This window comes from Phyllostomus hastatus, unplaced genomic scaffold (assembly GCF_019186645.2).
Source record: "Phyllostomus hastatus isolate PE091 unplaced genomic scaffold, TTU_PhHast_1.1 phas_contig_150, whole genome shotgun sequence".
Taxonomy (NCBI): Eukaryota; Metazoa; Chordata; class Mammalia; order Chiroptera; family Phyllostomidae; genus Phyllostomus; species Phyllostomus hastatus.
This window is the reverse complement of record NW_025333611.1, coordinates 26334894-26357898: the sequence shown is the minus strand read 5'-3', so window position 1 is coordinate 26357898 and position 23005 is coordinate 26334894. Positions and strand designations below refer to the sequence as shown.

Sequence of the window (23005 nt, the reverse complement as noted above, 5' to 3'; positions counted from 1 at the left end):
ATTAAGACTGTCGTCCTCCCTCGGGTTTAAAGACCTTTGCCTTAAGGGACTGTGGCCCCTGCGTGTGATGAGGGCTGGTAAAAACACGTAGGGGAAGCTCAGTGCTGGCTAAGAGGTGCTCGTCACCGGCGTCACCCTCTCGGTGGTGGCCTGTGAGCAATTCGCTCTCAGCGGACTGGAACTCGACGCTTCAGGCTGGGAGGCGCGAGAGGAGAGGCGGCTACCCCCCCAGACGGAGGCACCGCGGGGCAGAGCGAGTCGGGGGCGGGGCGGCGGCGCAGCGTCGTCGTCGTGGTCCCCGCCTCCTCCCCAGGGGCCGCGTCGGAGCCTCCGCGGCGGCCGTGCACACAGCCGGAGGAGAGCTGCTTGCCTGGAAACAGCGGCGGCCATCGAGACCCACTCGAGGCGTGACCCTTCAGCCTCCCGGTGCTCCCCGGCTGCGGCGCCCGCGCCCCTTCGTTCAGCTCGCTCGCTCGTCCGCCCTCGTCCCTGCGGCCGGCTGCGCCATGGCGTTGGCGTTGGCGGCTCTGGCTGCGGTGGAGCCGGCCTGCGGCAGCCGGTACCAGCAGGTGAGCAGCGCCGAGTCCCGCCCTGGGCCGGAGACCCCGGCCCTCCCCTCCTCGCCGGCCGCTTCAGGCCTCTGCAGCCCGGCCAGTGGCCAGCTCGAGGCCGCGGCCGAGCAGGCCGCGCTGGGCCTGGGCGGGCCGGGCGGGCCTGGGGCTCGGATTCGAGGCCGCCGCGGTCTGGGCGCGTCCCCCCGTGACCTCGGGCGGGACTCTGGCGGAGGAAAAACCTATGCCCCGCCGCGTTTCCTGCGTTTCCCACGGCGCACAGGTCCCCAAGTCAGAATCCGCCAGCGCCCAGGGACGTCGACCTGGGCACATTACGTTTTCCATTTTCTACCTTTGGTTTGACGTCATTGGATAGGAAAATAAAAATCAAGCATGAAATGGAAAAGAAAACTGGGCGGAGAGAAAAGATTAAAATCGCTGCTACTGCCGCCGACAGCTCCCCGCTGGGAGATGCGATTACTCAGGGTTTCACAGCCCTGTCTGTCTCGAAACCCATCCCCCTCGCCTCCGTTTTAAGACAAAAGTCAAAAATGAGGCGAGAGACAAGCCTGCATTTTGCAGTAAATTTGGGAAAGGCACTATTCAACTTTGATGATGTCCCAAAATGTCGCTCTATGTGGGAGGCTGCAGGGCGTGTGCCTGGGTGTGTGCCTTAATAGCTTGGAAATGTCGTGCGACGAGGTTTAATAGCATACCTGGGGAGGAAATGTATGGGGGATGATTGGATTATTATCTTGCGTATGATTTATAAGTTGAGGCCCTAGGGGAAAGAGCTGCTTGTTTGACTCGCCACTGTGTGTAGCCTGGTTTCCTTCGGAAATTCAGAGACCTTCTGCAGGGGTTTTGTGGGAATTGAGCCAGCTAGTAATTGATGTTGATTTGGACCGCAGATAGCTGCGTTCTGTCGTGTTTTGAATGCTTAGTATAATTTGCGTAAAATGGCAGTTGTGCTTTTATGAAATGAAATGTTCTATCTGTATTGTAGAAATAAGGAAAAACAATGATTAATACATCCGAGTTAACCCTGATGTGTCCAGTAACTGGTTTATTTTGTTGTCGTTAGCCCTGTGTTGTCATTTCCTCCTTCCTTCAGCTGGACTCCAGAAATGACTGGTTAAGAATTTAGATCCTTGGTTTCATAAACACGCCCAAATTGTGGCAAAGCACTCTAGTCCTTAGGTCTCTCACAGCCTGGGGTCTGGCACATGCTTTTTTGTATGACCTTGGGCAAAGCTCTGGGTTCCTCTCTGCTTTAATAAAATATGAATGATAGGTGTCACTTAACTGTCACCAAGGTGTTTGCAAATCATCTGCACCTCACAGTGTGATTAATTCATTCTTTTCCTTTGCCTTGGATAAGGCAAACAAGCAAAATGCTGTGGCTTTTCTTTGTGCTGCCATCTTCTTGAGCTGTGAGGTAGTGCTCACATACTGCTAGAATACAAAAAAAAAATTGGTGGAGTATCAAAATTATGCGTTTTTTGGTGTGGTATTGAAATAGCTTTAAATACACATAAGTGAGGTATGCCAGGGAGAGCCCATCATTATTTTGAAGAGATAAGCTTCAAAACAGAGTGAAAAAGCAAGGTAATATTCTTAGAAAAATTGGAAAATATGAAAGCCAAAAAGAAAAAACCTCACAGCAAAAACCTATCTTCCATAGATAACCAAAGTTAATATTTTGATGTATATGTCTGGATTTATAGCTCTGTAAAATATGTAAGTGTAGATCAGTATACATGTGTACAGAGAAGGAAGGCTAATATTGATTTACCGTGAGCATTTACTATGCGCCGATCACGGTAATAGGTGCTTTACAGACGTTATTTCACTTAATCCTCACAGAACCCCAATGAGGCAGGGTTTGGTACTATGCAGGTGACAGTGATGACTCCAAGAGGCTCAGTAACTTGCTCAAGGTCACAGCTTCTAAGTAGTGATTACAAGGATAATACACACTCATCTACTTAAAACACAGGCTCATGGTGCAAATACAGGTATGCGCATTAGCAAACACGCATGTACCTACATGTACGGGCACATCTTTTGTACACACCGGTGCTATTCCCTGGGCCCTTGACCATGTTGTGCACACACGTGCACATGTGTATACATGTGTGTTTACATACCCATATATGTACCCATGTATGTCTTGTTCACACACATATTCCCAAATGTGTGTGTGTTTGTGCACATGTGTGTACAGAGGCACACAATGTAATAAGATGGGTTCACGTTTCTATGTCTGTATAATGTGTAATTGCATGGCTATACCATAATTTAACCAATTGCCCAGTGTTGGTCACTAAAGATGTTTAAATTTTTTTTTCATTCACTATAGTTTCTTTTACACACATCTCCATCTATTTCCTTAGAATAAATTTCTAGATGTGGAAATGCTTGGTCAGGGAATACATATATTTAAAAAATATATATATTTTGAATTATAAGATGGTGAATTATCCAGGCAACTTAATAGAAGCATGATACTCTTTGGTTGTTACAAAAGACCATTCTGACTTCTGTTGGATCTGTTTAATCAAATTGAGCTTGTCTTCTGTTGAAGTAAATGCACCGAAAACTGCATGGTTCACTCATAAATGCAAACGAAATTTTCTCCTTTGAAGTCTTTTTATTGGTCGTGCAGTATGTGCACAGCTTGAATTTAGCATCATGACAGACTGTGCAGAGAGGCTGGGCTTCGCCCACCCTCCCCGCTTTTGCTTTTTGACACTGGGGCTGTGTGTCCAGACATTCTGAAGCACCGTTTGAGAAAAGTCTACGTCGGCCCATTGTCGAGATACCTAAGTGTTGCTCCTATTCATCCATTTCAAGCCCTCTTTGCCTCACTGGAATAGATCTTTGCCTGTATCATGAATTTTGCCAAATACTTCCTGAAATGTTTTGAGAAATTTGGATTTGAATCCAGTATGAGTGGGCAATTATGACACTGCCATACAGGTTTAAAAGCAGACGGCAGAATGTTTAGTTTTAGACTCGACTCATTGCCTGCAAAAGAAGCTGCCTGCTTGTGAGCTTTGCTGATACGTTGGTACTGTAGTTTGATGACACCGTGGAGCAGCTGTAGGAATGGCATCTTTTTGGATAGGTCTCTCAGGATTGTGGAAGAAGGGAAAGAATTTCGTCTCTGGTAGGCCAAACCATAATTCATGTTCAGATGGAGTCAGGATCCTAAAGGAAGGGCCAGATAGTACCCATGTGGTTTAATTTTTCTAGTTTCAAAAGTTGTAATTATATAATGCAACACCCCTGAGAATGTTATGTCAAGATTTTAAGGTTATTTTGCTGTTTTTGTGGCCTATATGGCCAATGATCAAAGAAAATGTTTGTAAAAACATTGAGAAGCTGGGTAAAATTATTTCTTTAAAGATTGTGGCATATATCTATGTATAAAATTTACCATTTTAACCATTTTTAAGTGTGTAGTCTGTCTAGTGGCATCAGATACATTCACATTGTTGGGCAGCCATCACCATCTGTTCCCAGGACTTTCTCTTCTTCCCCAACTGAGGCTGCCTGCCCATTAGAAATGATAATTCCCCATTTCCTTCTCCAGCCCCTGACCGCTGCATTCCACTTTCTGTCTATGAAAACTCTTTCTGACTCCTCTCAGCACCTCATGTAAGTGGAGTCTCAGAGCATTTGTCCTTTTATGACCGGCTTACTTCACTTAGCATAATGTCCTCATGGTCGGTCCATAGTGCAGCATGTATCAGAATTTCCTTCTGTCTTCGGACTGAGTAATATTCCGTTGTATGTATGCGCTGCACTTTGTTTATCCGTTCTTCATAGATGGACACTTGGGATGCTTTCACCTTTCCTTTCCTTTCATCTTTTGATCATTGTAAGTAATGCTGCTGTGAACACGGGCATACAAGTCTCGAGTGCCTGCTTTAAACTCTTTGGATATGCACTCAGAAGTGACCTGCTGGTTTATATGGCAGTGCTGCTTTTAATTTTTTGAGGACCTGCCATACTGTTTCCCACAGGAGTGCACCATTTTGCATTCCCACCAGCGGCGCCTACGGGCTCCAGATTTTTCATGTGTGCATCGACTCTTGTTATTTTCTGTTTTTCTTTTTGATAAAGTTACCCAAATGGATGTGAAATGATATGTCACTGTGGTTTTGGTTTGCATTTCCCTAGTGATCAGTGATATTGAGCATCTTTTAAATGTGCTTATTGGCCCGTTGTATATCTTTGGAGAAATGTGTATTTAACTCCTCTGCCTATTTTTTAATTGGGTTGTTTGCTTTTTGTTATTGAGTCATAATTTCCTAACATTTATTCACATTTTTAACTTTTAGTGTGAAAGTTTAAAATATATACAGAAATATACTATAATAACCCTTATGAATTCATTACTTATATTCAACAGTTAGCAACAAATGTTTCTTTTATACTTCCCACCATTTTGAAGCAAATCCAGAAATGATAACATTTATTGATAAATATTTCTGTGTGTGACTCTAAAGATAATAGTACGATGTTTTAAGCAGATATTGTCACATGAGAAATGTATCACAAGAGCACTTCTGCAGTCTGTTACTGATAGAGAAACAGGGTCAGTGAGTGGCTGGAGCTGCGGGTCTAACTGTCCTCTGAGTTTCACTCGGGGAGCTGTGTGTACTCGGTGTTGTTTTTGTAGCAGTGATGGGTTACTGTTGATCCGTTCTTATTTTCTGCCTGGTCCTACTGCTCCACCATTTGTTAGGGAGATGTAATTGGTTTAATCATTCTGTCTTTGCCCTGGAAACAGGGCAGGGCTCCCTGGCTTGAGCTGAAATCAAGGCCCTCTTGAGGTACTTTAGGAAATCTAGTTTGTCTGCACATAACTTGATCCTACACACCAATTATATTACATTGCTTTACATTAAATTATATTATAAAATAAATTTCACCATGATAGTGATTTTGTATTAAAAAAAACAAAAAAAAAAGGCTTGAAGAGATTCAGGTGACATCTTCTATCTTATTTGTTCTTAGGGCTTTAAAATAATTACTTGGGTTTCTTAATGATTTATTCTTATGTTGCCTTTGAACAAGGACACTATGTAGTGGAGCCATATTCTTGTAGGAATGGTGGGTGATGCCCATTTAGATAAAGTGGCTTTTAACACCTTAATTAGAGATTAATGCTGTAAATCTGCTCAATAGTCTTATCTTTATTCTCCAGTCATTTTTGCCAATATGCCTAGGCAGTTGGTAAATAGCATACATCGAATTTACATTCTCTGGTTGTGCTCTTTACACAACCCAGTTAGAGTTGCCTCCAGTGGCGGTCTGGAGAGAAGCGCGGTGCCACGGCCGCCTTCGCAGGCGCGCTGTCCAGCATTGTGCAGCACATCGGCCGTAAGGCTGGGGCCGGCTTGTTTTTTCTGAGCAACACCACTTATGTTAAAAGTTCTAAATACTAGCCCTGGCTGGCGTAGCTCAGTGGATTGAGCGCGGACTGGGAACCAAAGTGACCCAGGTTCGATTCCCAGCCAGGGTACATGCCTGGGTTGCAGGCCATAACCCCCAGCAACCGCACATTGATGTTTCTCTCTCTCTCTCTGTCTATCTCCCTCCCTTCCTCTCTAAAAATAAAAACAAATAAAATCTTTAAAAAAAAAGTTCTAAATACTAGCTCTAAATACGGATTGATTTTTAAGAATGAATCTAGCAGAATATTTCCTGACTAATTAAAGAAGTTATTTTCACATACATATTTGTATACACCCCGCCCAGCAATTTAGTATAATCTTTGACAATTTTTCTTTTAAATTCATGTAATGCAGTCCTATTAGTAGTTAATCAGATGCTTGATGTTATCTGCAGGCCTTTCCAGAGATAGGATAGTTTATTAATAGAAATACAAGGGTTTGGGGAGTGGTTCTATTTAATAACAATTTCATTTTTATCATTCAGTGCTTAAAGTGGCATTTAAAATGAAACATTTCTCGTTGTACAGTGGTACATTCTTCATATACTAGAATCAAACAGTAACTTGGTAAAGGAAAACTTGATTTCCCTTCCTTCACGTTCGATGTGCGTTCTTCAGGCTTTTCGTTTTGCTTCAAAACACGGGGACCAGCCGAACTGAGGCCGGCTTGAGTGTGGTTGGTGAGGCAATAATATGGGTGTAATAACTTACAGTTTTAATTTGAACATTTCACCTAAAATATCACATGGTGTGCTTGGTTGTGGTATTGTTATGTTCTAGAATTGCATGCTTATGATTTTGTAATAAAAAACTTTGTAATAAAAAGGGGGTGTTACTTGTGTTGGACCCTGTATATTTTTAAAATATTTACTTTTTAAAATACACTTTACTTTTTGAAGCATTTTTAGAATTTCAGACACATTTAGAAGACAGTACAGTTTTCATATGTCCCGGGCCCAATTTCCCCTGGGAACATTTGACATCCATGTGGTACATTTGTGACAGTGAACCAATACTGACACATTATCATTCACTAAAGTCCACACTTTATTTAGATTTTCGGTTTCTATCTAACTTCCTTTCTCTGTTCCAGGATCCCACCCAGGTCACCACATTACACCTGCCGTCCTGTCTCGGCTCCTCTTGGCTACCATCGCTTCTCAGATGTTCCCTGCTTTTGATGCAGGAGTGTTGGCCACGTGTCTGTAAAGTGTCCCTCAATTGGGACATGTCTGATGCTTTCATCATGATTAGACGGGGTTGTGGGTTTGGGGGCAGAAGACCATAGAAGCAAAGTGCCATTTTCATCACATCTTGTCAGGAACACATGTGGTCGGCATGACTTAACACCATTGATGTTGGCTGCAGTCGCCTGATTCGAGTAGCATCTGTCAGGTGTCTCTGCTGTAAGAGTCCCCCTCTCCCCCACCACACACCTTCCCCCCTGCCACACACACCTTTCTGTACTGCACTCTTTGGAAAGAACTCACTGTGCACAACGCCCCCTTAAGGATTGGGGAGTTACACTCTACCACCTCATCGAGGGCAGAGTATCTGTGTGAATTATTTGGAAACTTTCTGCATGGGACATTTGTCTTCTTCATTAATGTATTTATGCAGCGATACCAGCATTGGCTCATTTATTTTATTCTTTGGATTACAGTACAAAGCTACTCTATTTTGTTGTTCAAATTTTTCCAGTTTTGGCCAATAGGAACTCTTTCAGTTGGCACTTGTGTCCCTTTGACATAGCTCAATTTTTGTGTTTTTTTATTTTACTTAATTTTTTAAGAAAGATTTTATTTATTCTTAGAGGGCAAGGGAGGGAGAGAAACATCAGTGTTGAGAGAAACAGGATTTTTAAAATTTTGCCTTAAAATTAACAAAACTGTACTAGCGTTTACATTTAAGAGGGCTTTGGAAGGGATAAGGGGCAAGTGTGTGTGTTTAACTGGAACATTATAATTGCAACTATATCGTAATTACTTTTTTTTCCTGTAATTACTGTTTTTGATTGTCCTTTTTGGCTGAGGTACAGACTTGGTGAGGTCAAAGACACCAGCCATGTTCACTGTCATGTCCTCAGACCCCATGTCAGTCGTGGTCCGATGCAATCACTGAGTGGTGCTGAGTTCATCCAGCAGCTAAGTACGTGCAAAACGGAACGTCTGTGATGACGACGTAGAGGGAATGATATGAAAGGCCTGCTACACTTCTCTCTTGGCTCTCTGCTCTTTCAGGACAAGGGGACCTCATGACCAGGCCTAAATTAACGCAGGCTCTCTTGAAGAGAATACTGGTCCCACCATAATCTCTGTCCTATCATGCTCTACCAAGGGTGTCCGACCTTTTGGCATCTCTGCACCATACTGGAAGAGGAGCTACACAATGCAACACATAATCACACACACAAAACTCTCATAATGTTTTAAGTAAATTTATGATTTTGTGTTGGGCCACATTCACAGCCGTCCTGGGCTGCATGCAGCCCGTGGGCTGCGGGTTGGACACCCCTGCTGCACTGGCAGCAGCAACGGCAGCAAGCATAGCTCTGGAACTTCTCAGCCTGACAGCTCTGGTAGCTCATGGTCTAGCAAAGCCAAGCGGGCCGCATGCAGTCAGAACACATCCCTGGGTTGTAGGCATGTCCCTATCACTTTCAGTGTTTGTACATTTGACTTCGTTGTCTTTTTTAGTGTAGAATATTCTATTTTTTGGATATGCCAGTTGGTTGTCTTTAATAAATGTGAACTGGTGAATTAAGATGGCTTAAGATTAGCTGCCATTTCTTGAGGTAGTTTTCTGTCCGAGTTCCACATCCTGCTTCAGTCAACATGCGCCAGGAAGGTGTCTGTGACCTGCCACTTGCTGTTAGTGCTGGGGCGAGTGTAGCCATAAGCATGCAAAGGCCCCAGTCTGCAGAGCTCACGGTCTGCATCACTAACTCTCCAACAGGCTCCTTTCCCCCCTTCCTGAATCATTGGTGAAGTACGATTTATATACAGAAACAAACACGGATTATAAATGTGCAGCTCAGTAAATTCTCCCAAGCTGAAAACACATTAACTAGCACCCAAATCAAGAAAGAACTCAAAGCTCCCTTCAGGTGCCCTTCCAGATGCCCTTCCAGATGCCCTTCCAGATGCCCTTCCAGGTGCCCCTGCCCCAGGATAATCTCTTTGCTGGCGTGAGAGGTCTGCGTGGCAGTTCTGTGTATATCATGTGCGCCTTAGAAACTACTTCCTTCGCTGTTTCACTGCGATGGCATATAGGAACAGTGCCGCTGCCAGCAGATGTAGTGAAAAATTGTTTGACCTTGTTGACAGATGTTGATCCTGATCATTGTACATGAAGCATCATTTAACAAATCTCATCAAATTACACTTTTAACATCCAAAATTAGCAGCCTAAATAATACTATTATGGCTTAAAATTAATGACCAGTCTTTCTAGTAAATTAATGAAAAAAAATGGAAGTGTCCTTTCAGAAAGATTAGGGGAAAATAGTCACAAGCTGGTGTGGTCCTGGTATGTAGCAGTGCCTGGTCAAATTTCACTGAATGAAGTATTCAAATTTCTGACCATCCCAGAGGAAGGTTGTGGTGAGCTACGGCAGAAGAAAGGCAGTGGGGAGAGCAGAAGCTTGAATCCCAGCATAGCATTCACATTGGATGAAGCAGTCACTCTCCCTGTTCTTCCTGGGCACGTGGCAACCACTTATCTACTTTGTCTTCATTGGATGCCTTTTTTGGACATTTTATAGAAACAGAATCTTACAGTAGTATGCAGGTTTTGTGACTGGCTTCTGCTTAGCACAGTGTTTGGAGTTTCATCTGTGTTGCGGCACGAGTCACGCCTCACACTTTTCGGGTAGGGTGGACTGCTCCTCTCTGTCCTTGCCTGCGGCTATGCCGTGTGCCGTGTGCCCGTTCGTCAGGTGACGTACATTTTGGCTATTTCAAATAATGCTTCTGTGACCATTCACATATGTGTTTTTCTGTGAAAATGGCTTTTTAGTTCTCGTAGGTATGTAATTCATAGTGTGAGTGCTGGATCTGTTTGTAACCCTAGTTAGCCCTTTTGAAGGAACTGCTAAACTTTTCCACTGTGGCTGCACCATTTGACATCCCCACCAGTAGTGTGGAAGGGTTCCTCCACTTTCTCCACGTATTCAACAATGCTTGTTATGCTACTTTTTAATTTTTTTATGGCCATATTAGTGGGTGTGAAGTGGTATCTCATGGTTTTGATTTACATTTCTCTGATGATTAATGATGTTGAGGATCTTGTATATTCTGCCATTTATATATCTTCTATTAAATTTTTTACCCTTTTTAAAATTACAGTCTTTTTATTGTTGAGATTCTCTTTGTCAGAATTATTTTCCTTATATTAAGTGTCATCCCCTAATTAATAACAATTAGTAGAATTTTGGTGATGTTAGAGTAACAACTTACAGTCAATATACATTTAAAACTCTACAGTCTGTATAATATATTGGAAATTTCACAGTGCTCACAAATGCTGGCCGTTTCTGAACAGCAGAGTAAGGTAGCCGACTCAGTTGTTCCCGCAGTAGCAGAGCCCGGGCTAAATACATGTGCTGTTTACTTTCTGGTAATTATACTGTCTCATTTGGTAGGATTTAAAGAGTATGCAGAAATAGTGGGTTGGTAATGAGAGGTTTAAAAATTGCATTTTAAGGTAAAAGTTTTATAAGTTAACTCTAAAATTAGAAGTGGTTAAATAACATAAAGCTAGAGTTTAGGCATTCCTCTAGGATTTTCTGAGACTTACTGATAATCACTTAAAGGAGGGATTTAAAGCTTAGGAGAATTTTGTATATTTGAAACCTGTATGGTTTTGTTAACCGATGTCATCCCAATGAATTTAATGAAAAAAATACAACTAAAAATAACTTAGCATTTTCTTGCTGTTTAAATAGGACTCAGCCAAGAAAAAAGTAATGAGTGGTACGCAAGCACTTGTACTTCATGGAATTTTGGGTAGTTCAGCATCAGTTTCCACATGCTTGTTGTGTTCATGGGAATTAGGTGGTGTGTTTCGATACCTCTTCTTGTGTATAAGGATTTATGGCTTTTTTTGTTGTTGTTTAGTAGGGTGTTTTTGTTTTGTCATCCTATTCTTAGTAAACAGAGAAAATCTAATAAAAACTTTTAAGTGCCTGTAGGTACTGCTATTGGTACAGTTGTAAATGTTGCTCCTCACTTAGGTCTAATCTAGCCCTGAGTTGGCTGTTGCTTAAAAAGAGCTCATTTCTAAATTGAAGATTATCTTTAGAACTACTTAGGGAGGAATAGTGAGGAAGTCTTCTTGCTGGGGTGGGAACTCAAATAAGAAACCTGTAGGATATGTGTCTTTAAACTTCTTAAATTCAAGTTTGTTTCTATTAGTAACTAGAGTTATGAATGGTTATATATGGGAGATTCCTTATTGTTTAGCTAAAAGTCATGTATTTGTTTTTAATAGCAGCAGTACAGATGGGCCGCAGAGGGATGTAGTAAGAGGAAGACAGCTGTTATTTTAGATGTGCTCTATTTAGGCTATATCTAAAGGGCAGAACGTTATTACCACATATTTGTAGGTAAATATTAGACAATAAATTGAGGGTGATCGAGGCCAAGAGGTATGACAGCAGATGGTGATAAATCTAAAGTGGGAACATGGACAAGTCCTAGGGTTCTCCTGGGGAGCCGTGGCGGAATCTGCTCAGGGTAGAGGAGGAGCATCAGGAAAGTGGGAATGAGGCATGGCCAGGGGTGCGATAGAGGGAAGCCCATCTGAGTTTTCGGATCGCTGGATTATTCCTACCTCAGCAGTGGATACAGATAGCTCTAGGCAGTTCTGTGCTAAGTGTAGTACTTTACTTAGCATACTTAGGTAATTGTATAATTCTTTTTGGAAAAAGCCAGTTTTACTTACTTAGAGGTAAGTAAAATGGATCAGAATTGTTAAAAAAAAAACATGATGAAAGAACCCAGCCCCAACAGGTGTTTCTTACCTGTTGCAGTTACGAGCTGTCAGGATCCCCCAGCTAACAGCATAGAGCAGGGAGAGAGCAGGAGGGCCGCCACTGCCTGTCCTGCCTCTCACCTGCAGGGCTCTGTGACAGGTGGGTCGTACTCAGGCTCCCACTGACCCAGTTGATGGAGGAGACTGGGCATCTTTCCAGTCCCAGCTCCAAAGTGACAATGCCGCCTCTTTCCTGAGAGCACCCCGGGGAGAGCCTGAGGATCCCGAGCCCCAGGGCTGTTCGGGGGAAGAGTGCACCCGCCCGGAGAAGGGAACCTTAAAAATACATTTTGGAACCAAGTACCCCCACCTCAGTCCTAGTGCACGTCCCCCCCCCCCCCCAAATAGTGTGCCTGGCTTGTTTGGCTGACAATCCAAATCATGGCCTTGGGTGCCCCCAAAGAGTAAAAAGATGTATACTTGGGGATTCGGTTGTTTAGCAGATGGTGGTCACTAAAGACTTCTCGGAGGAGATGGCCTCTTTCCCTCCTACATTGTAGTATTTTAAACACATTCTTGATGGAGCCTAAATTTAACAGCATTATAAAAACAAACCTATACACTGAAGTCCTGGGGCCTTCCCAGTATGTAGTCAGAGTGGGTGATTTTTGCTGTTTTTGTTTTTAGTTGGAAATGATACTAGTACATGATTCTGAAGGGGTAAATTTTTATGGAGCAGAAAATACCACCTGTAAATGTTTCTTTTTTGCTCACTAAAGAGAAAATGGGGGTTTCTGAGACGGTTGGAATTTCTTTGCTCTGTTATCTGTTACCCTGGTGTGGGATGATCAAATTTCTCGTTTCTAGGTTGCTAGGAAACAGGCAGCCTATCTGCAGATACTGGCATATCAGACCTCGTTATTCTTTGGACCTCTGTATTTCTTAGAATTGTCATTTACTCAGTTTGCTTTCCAAAACCTAAATTATGCAGAGGCAACATGATTATTTGACCAAGCTCAGGAAATATAAAACAGGTCAAAGACATCAAAGCCAGGTTTAAAAACTGTCAATAGCTACAGTGTATTAAGGCAACATTTTGCCTCTGTTTTTGCAGCAGGCCCTTCTTTCTGCGACATTCCCAGGGCACAAGAACGGTTAGTGGGAGTAGGCCGAGAATACCCTCTCCAGAGCTTCAGATAATGTTGAAAGTATTCCAGTGAACCATGGCCTCGGGCACTCTATTTAAATAATTGACTGATTTAGTGTTCTAGAAACATTGGCTTTACTATAGCCCTTTTGCCCATATGTCTTCCTTTAAAAGGAGAATTCACCTTAGGTTACAATAATTTTGAGAATGCTTTAAGTTTAACATTAGATTACAAGAGTTTTAAAAATGTGATCAGATGGTAGATATTTATGGAGATTTGGCACAGGAATTCATTTGAAATTGAATGCTTTGCAGCATTAATCAGAAAAGTTTCATTGGCTTTTGATTTTGAATAGCATAGGGATTGGAGACTGAGGTGGTTGGTTAAAATTAAATGAATTGTGGAGCTCTACTTCATGTTGTGAGTGGTCAGGCTCTCTGTCTCTCTCTGAATTCAAGATGGAGTTCTTCATAGCAGGTGGTTTAGAGGTGGGGTGTTGTATGAGTGGCTCAGTGGACTGTCTGTTACAATGATGTCCAGCCAGGACCCAGACCCCCAGTGAGTACTCTGCTACTTTACAGAGTGATTCCCATTCACGACCAGTTTATCTTTTAAATGAGCTGTAGTCTGTTGTCACACTGGAAAAATTCAACCAGATGTTTTTGTTCTGTGAAGACAAATTCGGTAGACCAGCCGTGTGGGCAGTGGCAGGAAGACACACTTCCAGTGTGAGTTACAGTAACTCACTGAAGCCGTAGATCTGACTGGTGAGAAAGTTGATGACATGTATTGACAGAGGTTATGTGTAGAATTAGGTAGAATTTCATGTTTTCCTAAATATCTCAATTTAAGATCTAATTTCTGTTCACAAACTGAATTATGATGGTGAACCTCAGTTTACTGTGATTTGTCTTTGTCTTAAATATTATTATCAGAGTATTTTTGTAACTTAAAACTTATACAAATGATAAATGTTCATTACAAAAACTGAGAATATACATAAAAATTTTTCAAAAGCCCGTATGATCACATCACCTGAAGATAAACCATGTAAACTATAGATGTCTGTCATTCTTTACCTTCTTTCCATTATATATATTTGGTCTTTCAGAACCAAACTGCATGATGCATACTGTTTGGTAAATTTAGCTTTTGTTCATGTAACAGTGTAGCATGAATATCCATCTGTTCAAGTCATCAGATTTTCTTCATTTTCATTTTTAGTCTGCTTAGTAGGCTTTTGTGAGATGATCTGTGATTTATTTAATGTTTCCCATGATTGGAATTTAGGTTGTCTCTAATTTTTGCTGCTTGGCATTTGCAGGGTGGAAGAAAGTAGGTTTACAGTTGTTTGTATGGAAAACAATACAATAATTAATAAATAATAATGCAAGGACCAAGTCTGTGTTCCGCGCACTCAGAACAGAAACCTACGTTTGCCCCACCCTGTGTATCTCTACCTTTTTGCCTCCGTCTGATTATCTCCTTAGGATAAATTCCTGGGAGTAGAATACTTTGTAAAGGATCTGCACTTTTTAAGGCTTTTGAAAAACACTGCCAACCACCTTTCCAGAAAGGTTCAGTTTTCAGGTTCTTCTGTCTTAACTGGCTTTGTACTTACATTAAAACATGAAATTTTTATTTAGTTGCAGAATGAGGAAGAGCCTGGAGAACCGGAACAGGCTGCAGGTGACGCCCCTCCTCCTTACAGCAGCATCTCTGCCGAGAGTGCAGGTAGGTACCAGCGAGGTGACCCCTGCGCCTTGGAATGCACGTAGGCACAGGCTGCGGCCTCGTGTGTGTTGATTGGTATTTACCTTTGCTTCAGCTTCCTTGAAGTAGTCTTTGTCACTATATTTAGTTTATGGCCCGAGGTGAAAAAACTCATTTTACTGTTTAGAAAAACAGGTCAGACCCCATTTCAGTGTAGCTCTTTTATGGAACTCAATTTCATTCCGACAGACTCAATATAGAAGAAGTAGAAATTCGGGAACCAGGTGATCACCTGATTTTTGTTCTTTTTGTAGTTTCCTCATTTGCTCTTTTTGCTCTTTGTGAGTTTAGTACCTATGGTGTAGAATATAGTATGTTACTTTTTTATGCTAGTAAATTCTTTAAAAAAACAAACTAGAAGTCTCCTCTTTCATTCTGTTCCTCATAATTTAAATGTTCCTCATGGTTTAAATCCTTAATTTTCTGTTCATTTTCCTGTATTATGCCAGATTATCTTTTTAATTTTCATGTATATGTGTAAAGGGATAGGGAAGAAGAAAAAAATCTCAATAGCTGAGGACTTTTGGTAACTACAGCTTCCTGATAACTAGTTCTGCTTTAATTATTGAAAGTTGTCCAGTTTTAATGAAACTTCTTTCACATTTTCTAAAACAGAACTGAGGCAGAGCGGCTAGTACATGGCCCGTGGGGCCACAGCTGAACTCAGCCTCCTCCCCAGGTGGAGAGGCAAATTGAAGACAGCATTCATACCAGATAGCCTTGGAATGCTTTTCAAACAGCCCTTCAAGCAGCTGTTTTCATTTGATGTGAGGTTAAATCTATTGGTCGTCTTGCCCTGGCCAGGCAGCTCAGTTGATTGGAATGTCATCCCGTACATCAAACTGCTGTGGGTTCGATCCCTGATCAGGGCACATACCAAGGTGGTGGGTTCCATCCCAAGTCAGGGCATGTGTGGGTGGGCAACCAATCGATGTTTCTCTCACATCAGTGTTTCTCACTCTCTCCCTCTTTTTCTTCCCTTTTCTTCCACTGCCTTCTCTCCCTCTCAAACCAACATACTCTCAAGTAAAGATTTAAAAAAATCTGTTGGTAGTCTCTGTGGCTCTGAGGTTGCCATTATAATTAGGAGGAACTTAGAAAATTTCTCACCTCTACTCTGGCTTCAAATTCTGAACTCTGTCTTCTTGTATTAGTTAAGTTACTTTTATTTGTCAGTATCTGAAACTAACAGTGCTAATTTACAGTTTTGGAAGAATTCTAAGGTGTCTCGTCGAATTAAATTATGACGACAACAGCAAGACTTGGGGGAGAATTGCAGAGCTGTTTCCTATGCACGCATCTCTGCCTACACCCTCAGCCCTGGTCTTCCATTAAGTGCATTAGTAGAAATTTCAACTGATTAATAAGAAATTGGGTTCCTGTTTTATTAATGATAAATGTCCTTTATATTGATAAGTAGTTGTTCCTGAATCTTAGTTTCTACTCTGTGTGAAAAGTTATAACCATTTTAGACAGAAATCTTTCTCAACCACTTCTTTCCCTTATTCACTGACATCTACTGTTCCTGGTTTGAAATTTTTCTTATGATTTAAGGATTACAACAGAAACAGTCTCTGGAAGGTGTTCTGCTCTGTACTGTAGTGATAACTTTGATTCACTGAGATTTGTAGAACTTTTTGACTCAAGGATCCAGTCCCTCCCTTGCTGTGGGATCACGTCTCATTTTGCTGTCACCCTGTGGTCCTCCCCCCCCCCACTCTTGTTTTGGTTCATCTTGCTGTGGGCCTGACAGCAAATAACAGAACTTCCTAAGATTGGGTATAAAGGAAAGGTAAACTGTAGAATAAGGCCTGAAGAACTCTCTCTTAAATAAAGTCTTTGGGTTTTGTGGCATTTTATCTGACTATACAGAGTCCTTAAAAAAACAAACAAAAGAACCTTAACTTCCTGGGTCTCTGTGAGCTCTTTTAGTTCCAGGTCATAAAGTACTCAGGGCCGTTAATTTTATTATTTATGAACTAGAGTTTTCCATTTTTACTTTTTTAAAAGAAAATCTCTAAAGTGGCTTAAATGGCCTTCTCTCCTTTATTAAATTGACACGGCTTTTTTAAGATAAATGTTTACTGTGTGTAGTTATTGTCCATTTACGAGAAAAACAGAAGCAGGATGCAGCATACGAGTTGGGGGGTCGTAGCTGTTGTTTTGTGTATTCACTTTCCGTATTTTAACGTGTGATGTATGAATTTGAACAGTCTAACAAATATTGGATTTTTTTTTTGTCCTGAATGTACTAAATAAACTTGAAAAGATTGTCATTAAACTTTTCATGGAAACTCAAAATTTTATGAGATCTTAAGGATGGATTCCATTTTTTTAAAGACTTTATTTATTTTTAGAAAGAGGGGAAGGGAGGGGGAGAGACATGGATGTGCGACAGAGAAAGTCATCGGTTGCCTCTCACGCTCCCCGAATTGGGGGCCTAGCTTGCGACCCAGGCATGTGTGCTGACCAGAAATCAAACAGGTGACCTTTTAGTTTGTGGGACGATACCCAACCCACTGAGCCACACAAGTCAGGCCTGGATTCCATTTGTAAAAAATCTTTTGAAATAGGGAAATAAATTGTTCTTATTTTCCTCAGCTTTGAAGGTAGTAGATACCAGTTTTATTCATGTATTAAAAATTACTATGACAGTGGGCTAATTCAACTTGCACATTTTTCCTTGCGATGTGACTTTAGTATGATTTGATTAAACTGAAACGTTTTATAGGAAGTTATATATGGAATATTTTATAATATATGCATTCATGTGTAGTATATATGTATGTTTATGTCTGTGTGTTAAATAGTTATTTTATATGGAAAAGGCCAAGTTCCTTAGATTGGATTAGGTGGCAGCTTTAATTTCAATAATACCTTTTCCTATATTTTCTTCTAAAAGCTTTGATATTTTATTTTTTCCATTTAGATCTGCATTCCATCTAGAGTTGTTTTTTCTGTATAGTGTGAGGTAGCAGTTAAGATTAAGTTGTTTTTCCAAATAGATATCCAATTGGTACAGCATCATTTCTTGAAAAAACCATTCTTACTCCATTGTGCTACAGTGTGATCTTTGTTATAAAATAGGTGACCATGTATGTGGGGATCTATTTCCAGACTCAGTATTCTGTTCTTTGGTCTATTTTTTTTATCTTTGCGCTTATACCCTACTGTCTTAATTTGTGGAGCTCTGTAACTTGGTATCAAATACAGATCCTTGAACCTTTTTGTTCCTTAAGATGCTTTGGTTCTTTTTGGCTGTGTACATTTTAGAATCAGTTTGTCAGTTGGGATTCCATTGACTCTGTGGATCAGTTTGAAGAGAATTAATGTCTGTATTGTGTTGTATCTTCCAGTCTGTAAATATGACATATCTCTGCATTTATTAAGATACCCTTTAATTTCTCTCGTAATATTTTGTAAGTTTCAACATAGAGATCTTGCATATTTTTGTTAGATTTATTCCTAGATATTCAGTATATTTTGGTGCTATTGTAAATGGTACATATATAATTTTATTTTCATTGCTGGTATGTGGGAATACATTTGATAGTTTCTTAACTATGTATTCAGAGACTTTGTTAAATTTTTATATTCCAGTAGCTTGTCTGTAGATGCTCATGGGTTCTCTATGTATATAATCATGTCATCCATGATTAGGGACAGTTATTTCTCCCTTTCCAGTTTTTGTATTTCCTTTTCTTGCCTTATTGCATCTACTAGACCTTTGAGATAATGTTTGATTAAAGTTTGATAGTGGGCATTTTGTCTAATTCTTTACTCTTGGGGTGGAAGGCTTTAAAAAATTTACCATTAATTATGACATTTACCCTAGGTTTGTTTTTTTTTTTTTTTTAAGATTTTATTTATTTTTAGAGAGGGAAGGGAGGGAGATAGAGAGAGAGAGAGAAACATCAATGTGCGGTTGCTGGAGGTCATGGCCTACAACCCAGGCATGTACCCTGACTGGGAATCGAACCTGCGACACTTTGGTTCGCAGCCCACGCTCAATCCACTGAGCTACGCCAGCCAGGGCTACCCTAGGTTTTTTGAAGACTTGTGATCAGATTAAGGAAGGTTTTTTTTTTAAATTCCTAATTTGCTAAGTGTTTTTTATTAGTAGATATTGAATTTTATCAAATGCCTTTTGTGCCCTTGTGAAGAGAATAGGATATTTTCTTTTTTCTGTTAATGAAGTGAATTATATTGATTGGTAATTTCAATAATTATCAAATTATAGTAAAATTAGAAGTTAATTACAATTAACCAAAGAAGAAAAAAAGAAAAATGTTAATTGTGATGAATTATAGGAATTTTTTCCAAAATTCTTGTTTTTTCAAAAATTGTATAGAAATTTAATCCATTTGTAGATTTTCTTTAATAATAAATATTGAATCTTTTATAATAAAATTCAATGAGAATGAAGATATAGCATTAAAAAGAGGAAATTAAAGATTTAATGCAGATAAATAATGGTTCTGTAACTGAGTAAGTTACCTTAGGCGTTCCATAAAAAACAATACATGGAAAAAATAATGTGAAAGAATCAAAGTACCAAAATGAACCTGTGAGAAATGAATTGTAACTTCTAAGTTGATTTTCATGTTTATAAATGGGAGGAAACCATGGTACAGATTTATTTTTCATATACCACTATTATTATTAAATGCCCTTGTGAATCAATTGAAAAAAGTGTTCAAAGCACTTAGGAAAGCAAAAGAGTCTGGAATTTAAATAATTGAAAAATAGATAAATTTAGAAACCATTCCTACTGTCTTATTTGCACACATCTTTTGATTCAATTGTATACGTGCTGTTATAGTGCCTGGTTTTTGTTGTCCAGAGTTAGGGGGAGTCCTTTCTGTCCTCTGTGTAATTAAACATCAGATAATTGTGACTTCATTTTTGTTCTGCAGTGTATTTTGACTACAAGGATGAGTCTGGGTTTCCAAAGCCCCCATCTTACAATGTGGCCACAACACTGCCCACCTACGATGAAGCCGAGAGAACCAAGGCTGAAGCTACTATCCCTTTGGTTCCTGGAAGAGTAAGTCCATGGGAATCAAGTTATTTCCATCATCCACTTTGATTTATTATTTATGATTGCATCGACTAATAAAAGTACATCTAATTTTTAAAAACAAGCACAATTTCTTTTGGGATAATAAACTCTTACCTCTTCCTGAAAATGATGGGGTAAAAGGTACAAACAGAAAATCACTAGTCAAGTCAGCTCGTTTTTTCTGTCTCTTTTCTGCTACCAGCACTTTCTCAAGTCCCCTGGCGTGGCGGAGCATCTTGGAACAGGAGCCAATGTAGGGAATACACTGACTTTGCCTTGATTCTGCACACTTAAGTCTTTAGTGTTGGGTAGATAGCTGTTAGATCTATGGAGATAATAAATAAGTGCAACTTTATCCAATTAAACTCATAAAAAGGTCCTAATAATCATCTGAGAGATGACCCTTGTGCCACTAGCAGTCCAGATCATGCCCTCTGTGGGGGCCTGGTGAAGTCAGATCCCATCTGGCCTGGTGTTAATTCACGGGCGTGCAGGTGGAATGAGATGAAAGCTAGCACTCTTGGTTCTTGATGTCAGACCTGTAAATGATGTAGATGTGGTTTAAATATTCATCGAGGCTGAAGTTGATACAGATAGGGCCTTGGGCCAGATCTTGGGAGAATAGAGAGCGGGATAGTGTCCCCAGAAATGTGGGGCGATTAGGGCTCCAGACCCTAGTTCTGGCAGGAAACTAGAGTGAAAGATAAGAAAGAACTGAAGCTCAGTCTGGGCAGTGCAATGCCACAGGCTCTAGACATTCACGCCGCAGGGTGGCGAACTGTTACCGGCCATACCTTTAGGGGTGGAGCTCCTAAAACCTGTGCTTGGCAGAAATAGGAGTTTGTAAGTCTTAGTCTAGACTGATTTTGCATGGTGATGTGCATTCAGTTCTTGTAGGTTCTCCAGGGAGAAACTAAGAACCCTTGTGGAGCTTACTGCCTGAGGACAGAACAGTCTTAATGTAACTACCATGTATTGGAAACGAAAAACATGATTGGTCTGTGCTTGGTGCTTTTATATACCATAGTATTTTGTATGTTATTTCCAGCACTCACAGTAACCTCACAGGATAGAGATTATATTATCCTCAAGTTACAGATGCAGAAACTGAGTTCCATGGAGAGTAAGCAGTTTGCCCAAAGTCATGTAGCTAATAAGTAACATAGATAAGAGCCAAATCCAGATATTCTAGACTCCACAGTCCTTGTAGGTACTCTGTAGACCTGTTGGAATATGTGGCAACTGACCTATGGAAGTAGACCAGGAGATTAGCTCTGACTAATCACAGAACTCCTCAGAATACTTTCATTTCACAGCTGTACATACAGAGGTAGGCAAAATAGGTTTACAGTTATAATACAAATAAATAATCAATAAAGAATAAAACAATAATAAACTGTTTGATGTACTCACAACTATAAACCAGCTTTTGCCCACTCCTGTATTTAGAAACATCTTTAAAGGGTTCTCTTATTCAGCAAACCTAAATAGAGTACTCTTTCATACAGTGCGTGCTGTGTATTTTGCAGTGGGTATGTAGAAAGCTTTGTATAAGGCAACGTTCCTGCCAAACAAGAGCTTAAAATCCAGCTGGGGAAAAGGCCTACGAATACCCGTATTTGAGCAGCAGCAGCAGCAGCAGCAGCACAGAAGCAGTGAGCAGTGAGAACTGTGACTTTTCACCGTGTGATCTCGGGGAAGAGGGTGAATAAGAGCAGTCCAGAGGGAAAAGCCCAGAAAGCAGGTGTGAAATCAGCCAGGTGCAGGACAGGTTCTGTGGATGCAGTAATTGGTTTTGCTTGAGCAAAGAGTTTGTGAGCAAATCTGTAGGTTGTAGGGTCTCCTGAATGCTAGGCTATGGCATTTAGATTATGTGTAGGTCACATAGAAGCCTTCAAAGTTTTTCATTTTTTACCCTCACCAATGACTTTTTAAATTGCTTTTAGAGAGAGAGAGGAAGGGAGAGAGAAAAACAGCGATGTGAGAGAGAAACATGGATTCATTGCCTCCTGGCTGCACCTGGACGGAGGATTGTACGTGCCCAGACTGGGAATTGAACCTGTAACCTTTTGGTTACAGGATCATGCTCCAACCGAGCCACACCAGCTAGGGCTTCAGAGTTTTTGAGCAGGGGTATGGTAAGACAAGTGTGGTGTTCTAGAAACAATAACCTGGCAACAGTTGGTAGGGGGCATTTGTGAATACAGATGCTTCTTGACTTTTGGTGGGGTTACATCCCGATAAACCTGTTGAAGGTTGAAAATCCTGTATGTTGAAAATACATTTTATACACTTAACCAGCAAATATCATAGCTTAGCCTAGCCAGTTTATATTAACACATGTCACTTTCACACCACCATATAGCTGAAAAATCGAAAGTCAAACCATCATAAGTTGGGGACTGTTTGTATTGGAAATTACTTCCATGCAATAAACAGAATTAGTTTCTGATTTGGCAAAGCCTTATATGTCCTGCTAATATGAAGCCAGAATTCTCAGTATTAGTATTTTAAAAAAAATGAAACACATTCTTGTAAAAATTTTGGACAATAGAAAAAATGTGCTAAGTTAGAAATGGAAGCTGCCACTGACCCTTCCCTTTTCCTTGCTAACAGCTCATTATGGATTTCCAAGCCCCTTTTCTGTGTAGGGCAAGTTCTGACAGCCCTTAAAGTTTTTTGTTTGTTTAATTTAGGGAACCCTCATTGGACTGTGTACAGGTCTGCCACTTTTACGTATATGTTTATTTATTTTTTAATATCTCAACACATCCCTACCTCGGTTGAAAAGGTAGGTTGCAGGATGTTGGTGTCAATGTTAGTCAAGACTGAGTTCCTTCTAGACCTGCAGAGTCCTGTTTTCACGTCAGGGTGGCGGAGACCCTTCCCACACGACCACGCTCTCCCTTCCCTCTGTCCGCCTCGTGAAACCCCGGAGCTACTCGGCTGTAGCTCCGTGACAGGCCCTGGGTTGCTGATATTCGAGGCCTGGCTACAAAGGGCCTGGCTTAACTGAATTCTAGAATTTAAG

At 40.8% G+C, this 23005-nt stretch overlaps 1 protein-coding gene across 1 annotated transcript in view; it reads left to right on the top strand.

Moving 5' to 3' along the window:
* Positions 1–269: 269 nt before the first annotated feature.
* The window catches only part of NDFIP1 (Nedd4 family interacting protein 1), a 35588-nt gene continuing 12852 nt past the window's right edge, over positions 270–23005 (top strand). Inside the window, exons 1-3 of the mRNA XM_045826103.1 lie at positions 270–569; positions 14786–14873; positions 19829–19959. Coding sequence (XP_045682059.1) covers positions 507–569; positions 14786–14873; positions 19829–19959 — 282 coding nt within the window. The 5' untranslated portion in view covers positions 270–506. The remainder of the gene's footprint in view (positions 570–14785; positions 14874–19828; positions 19960–23005) is intronic.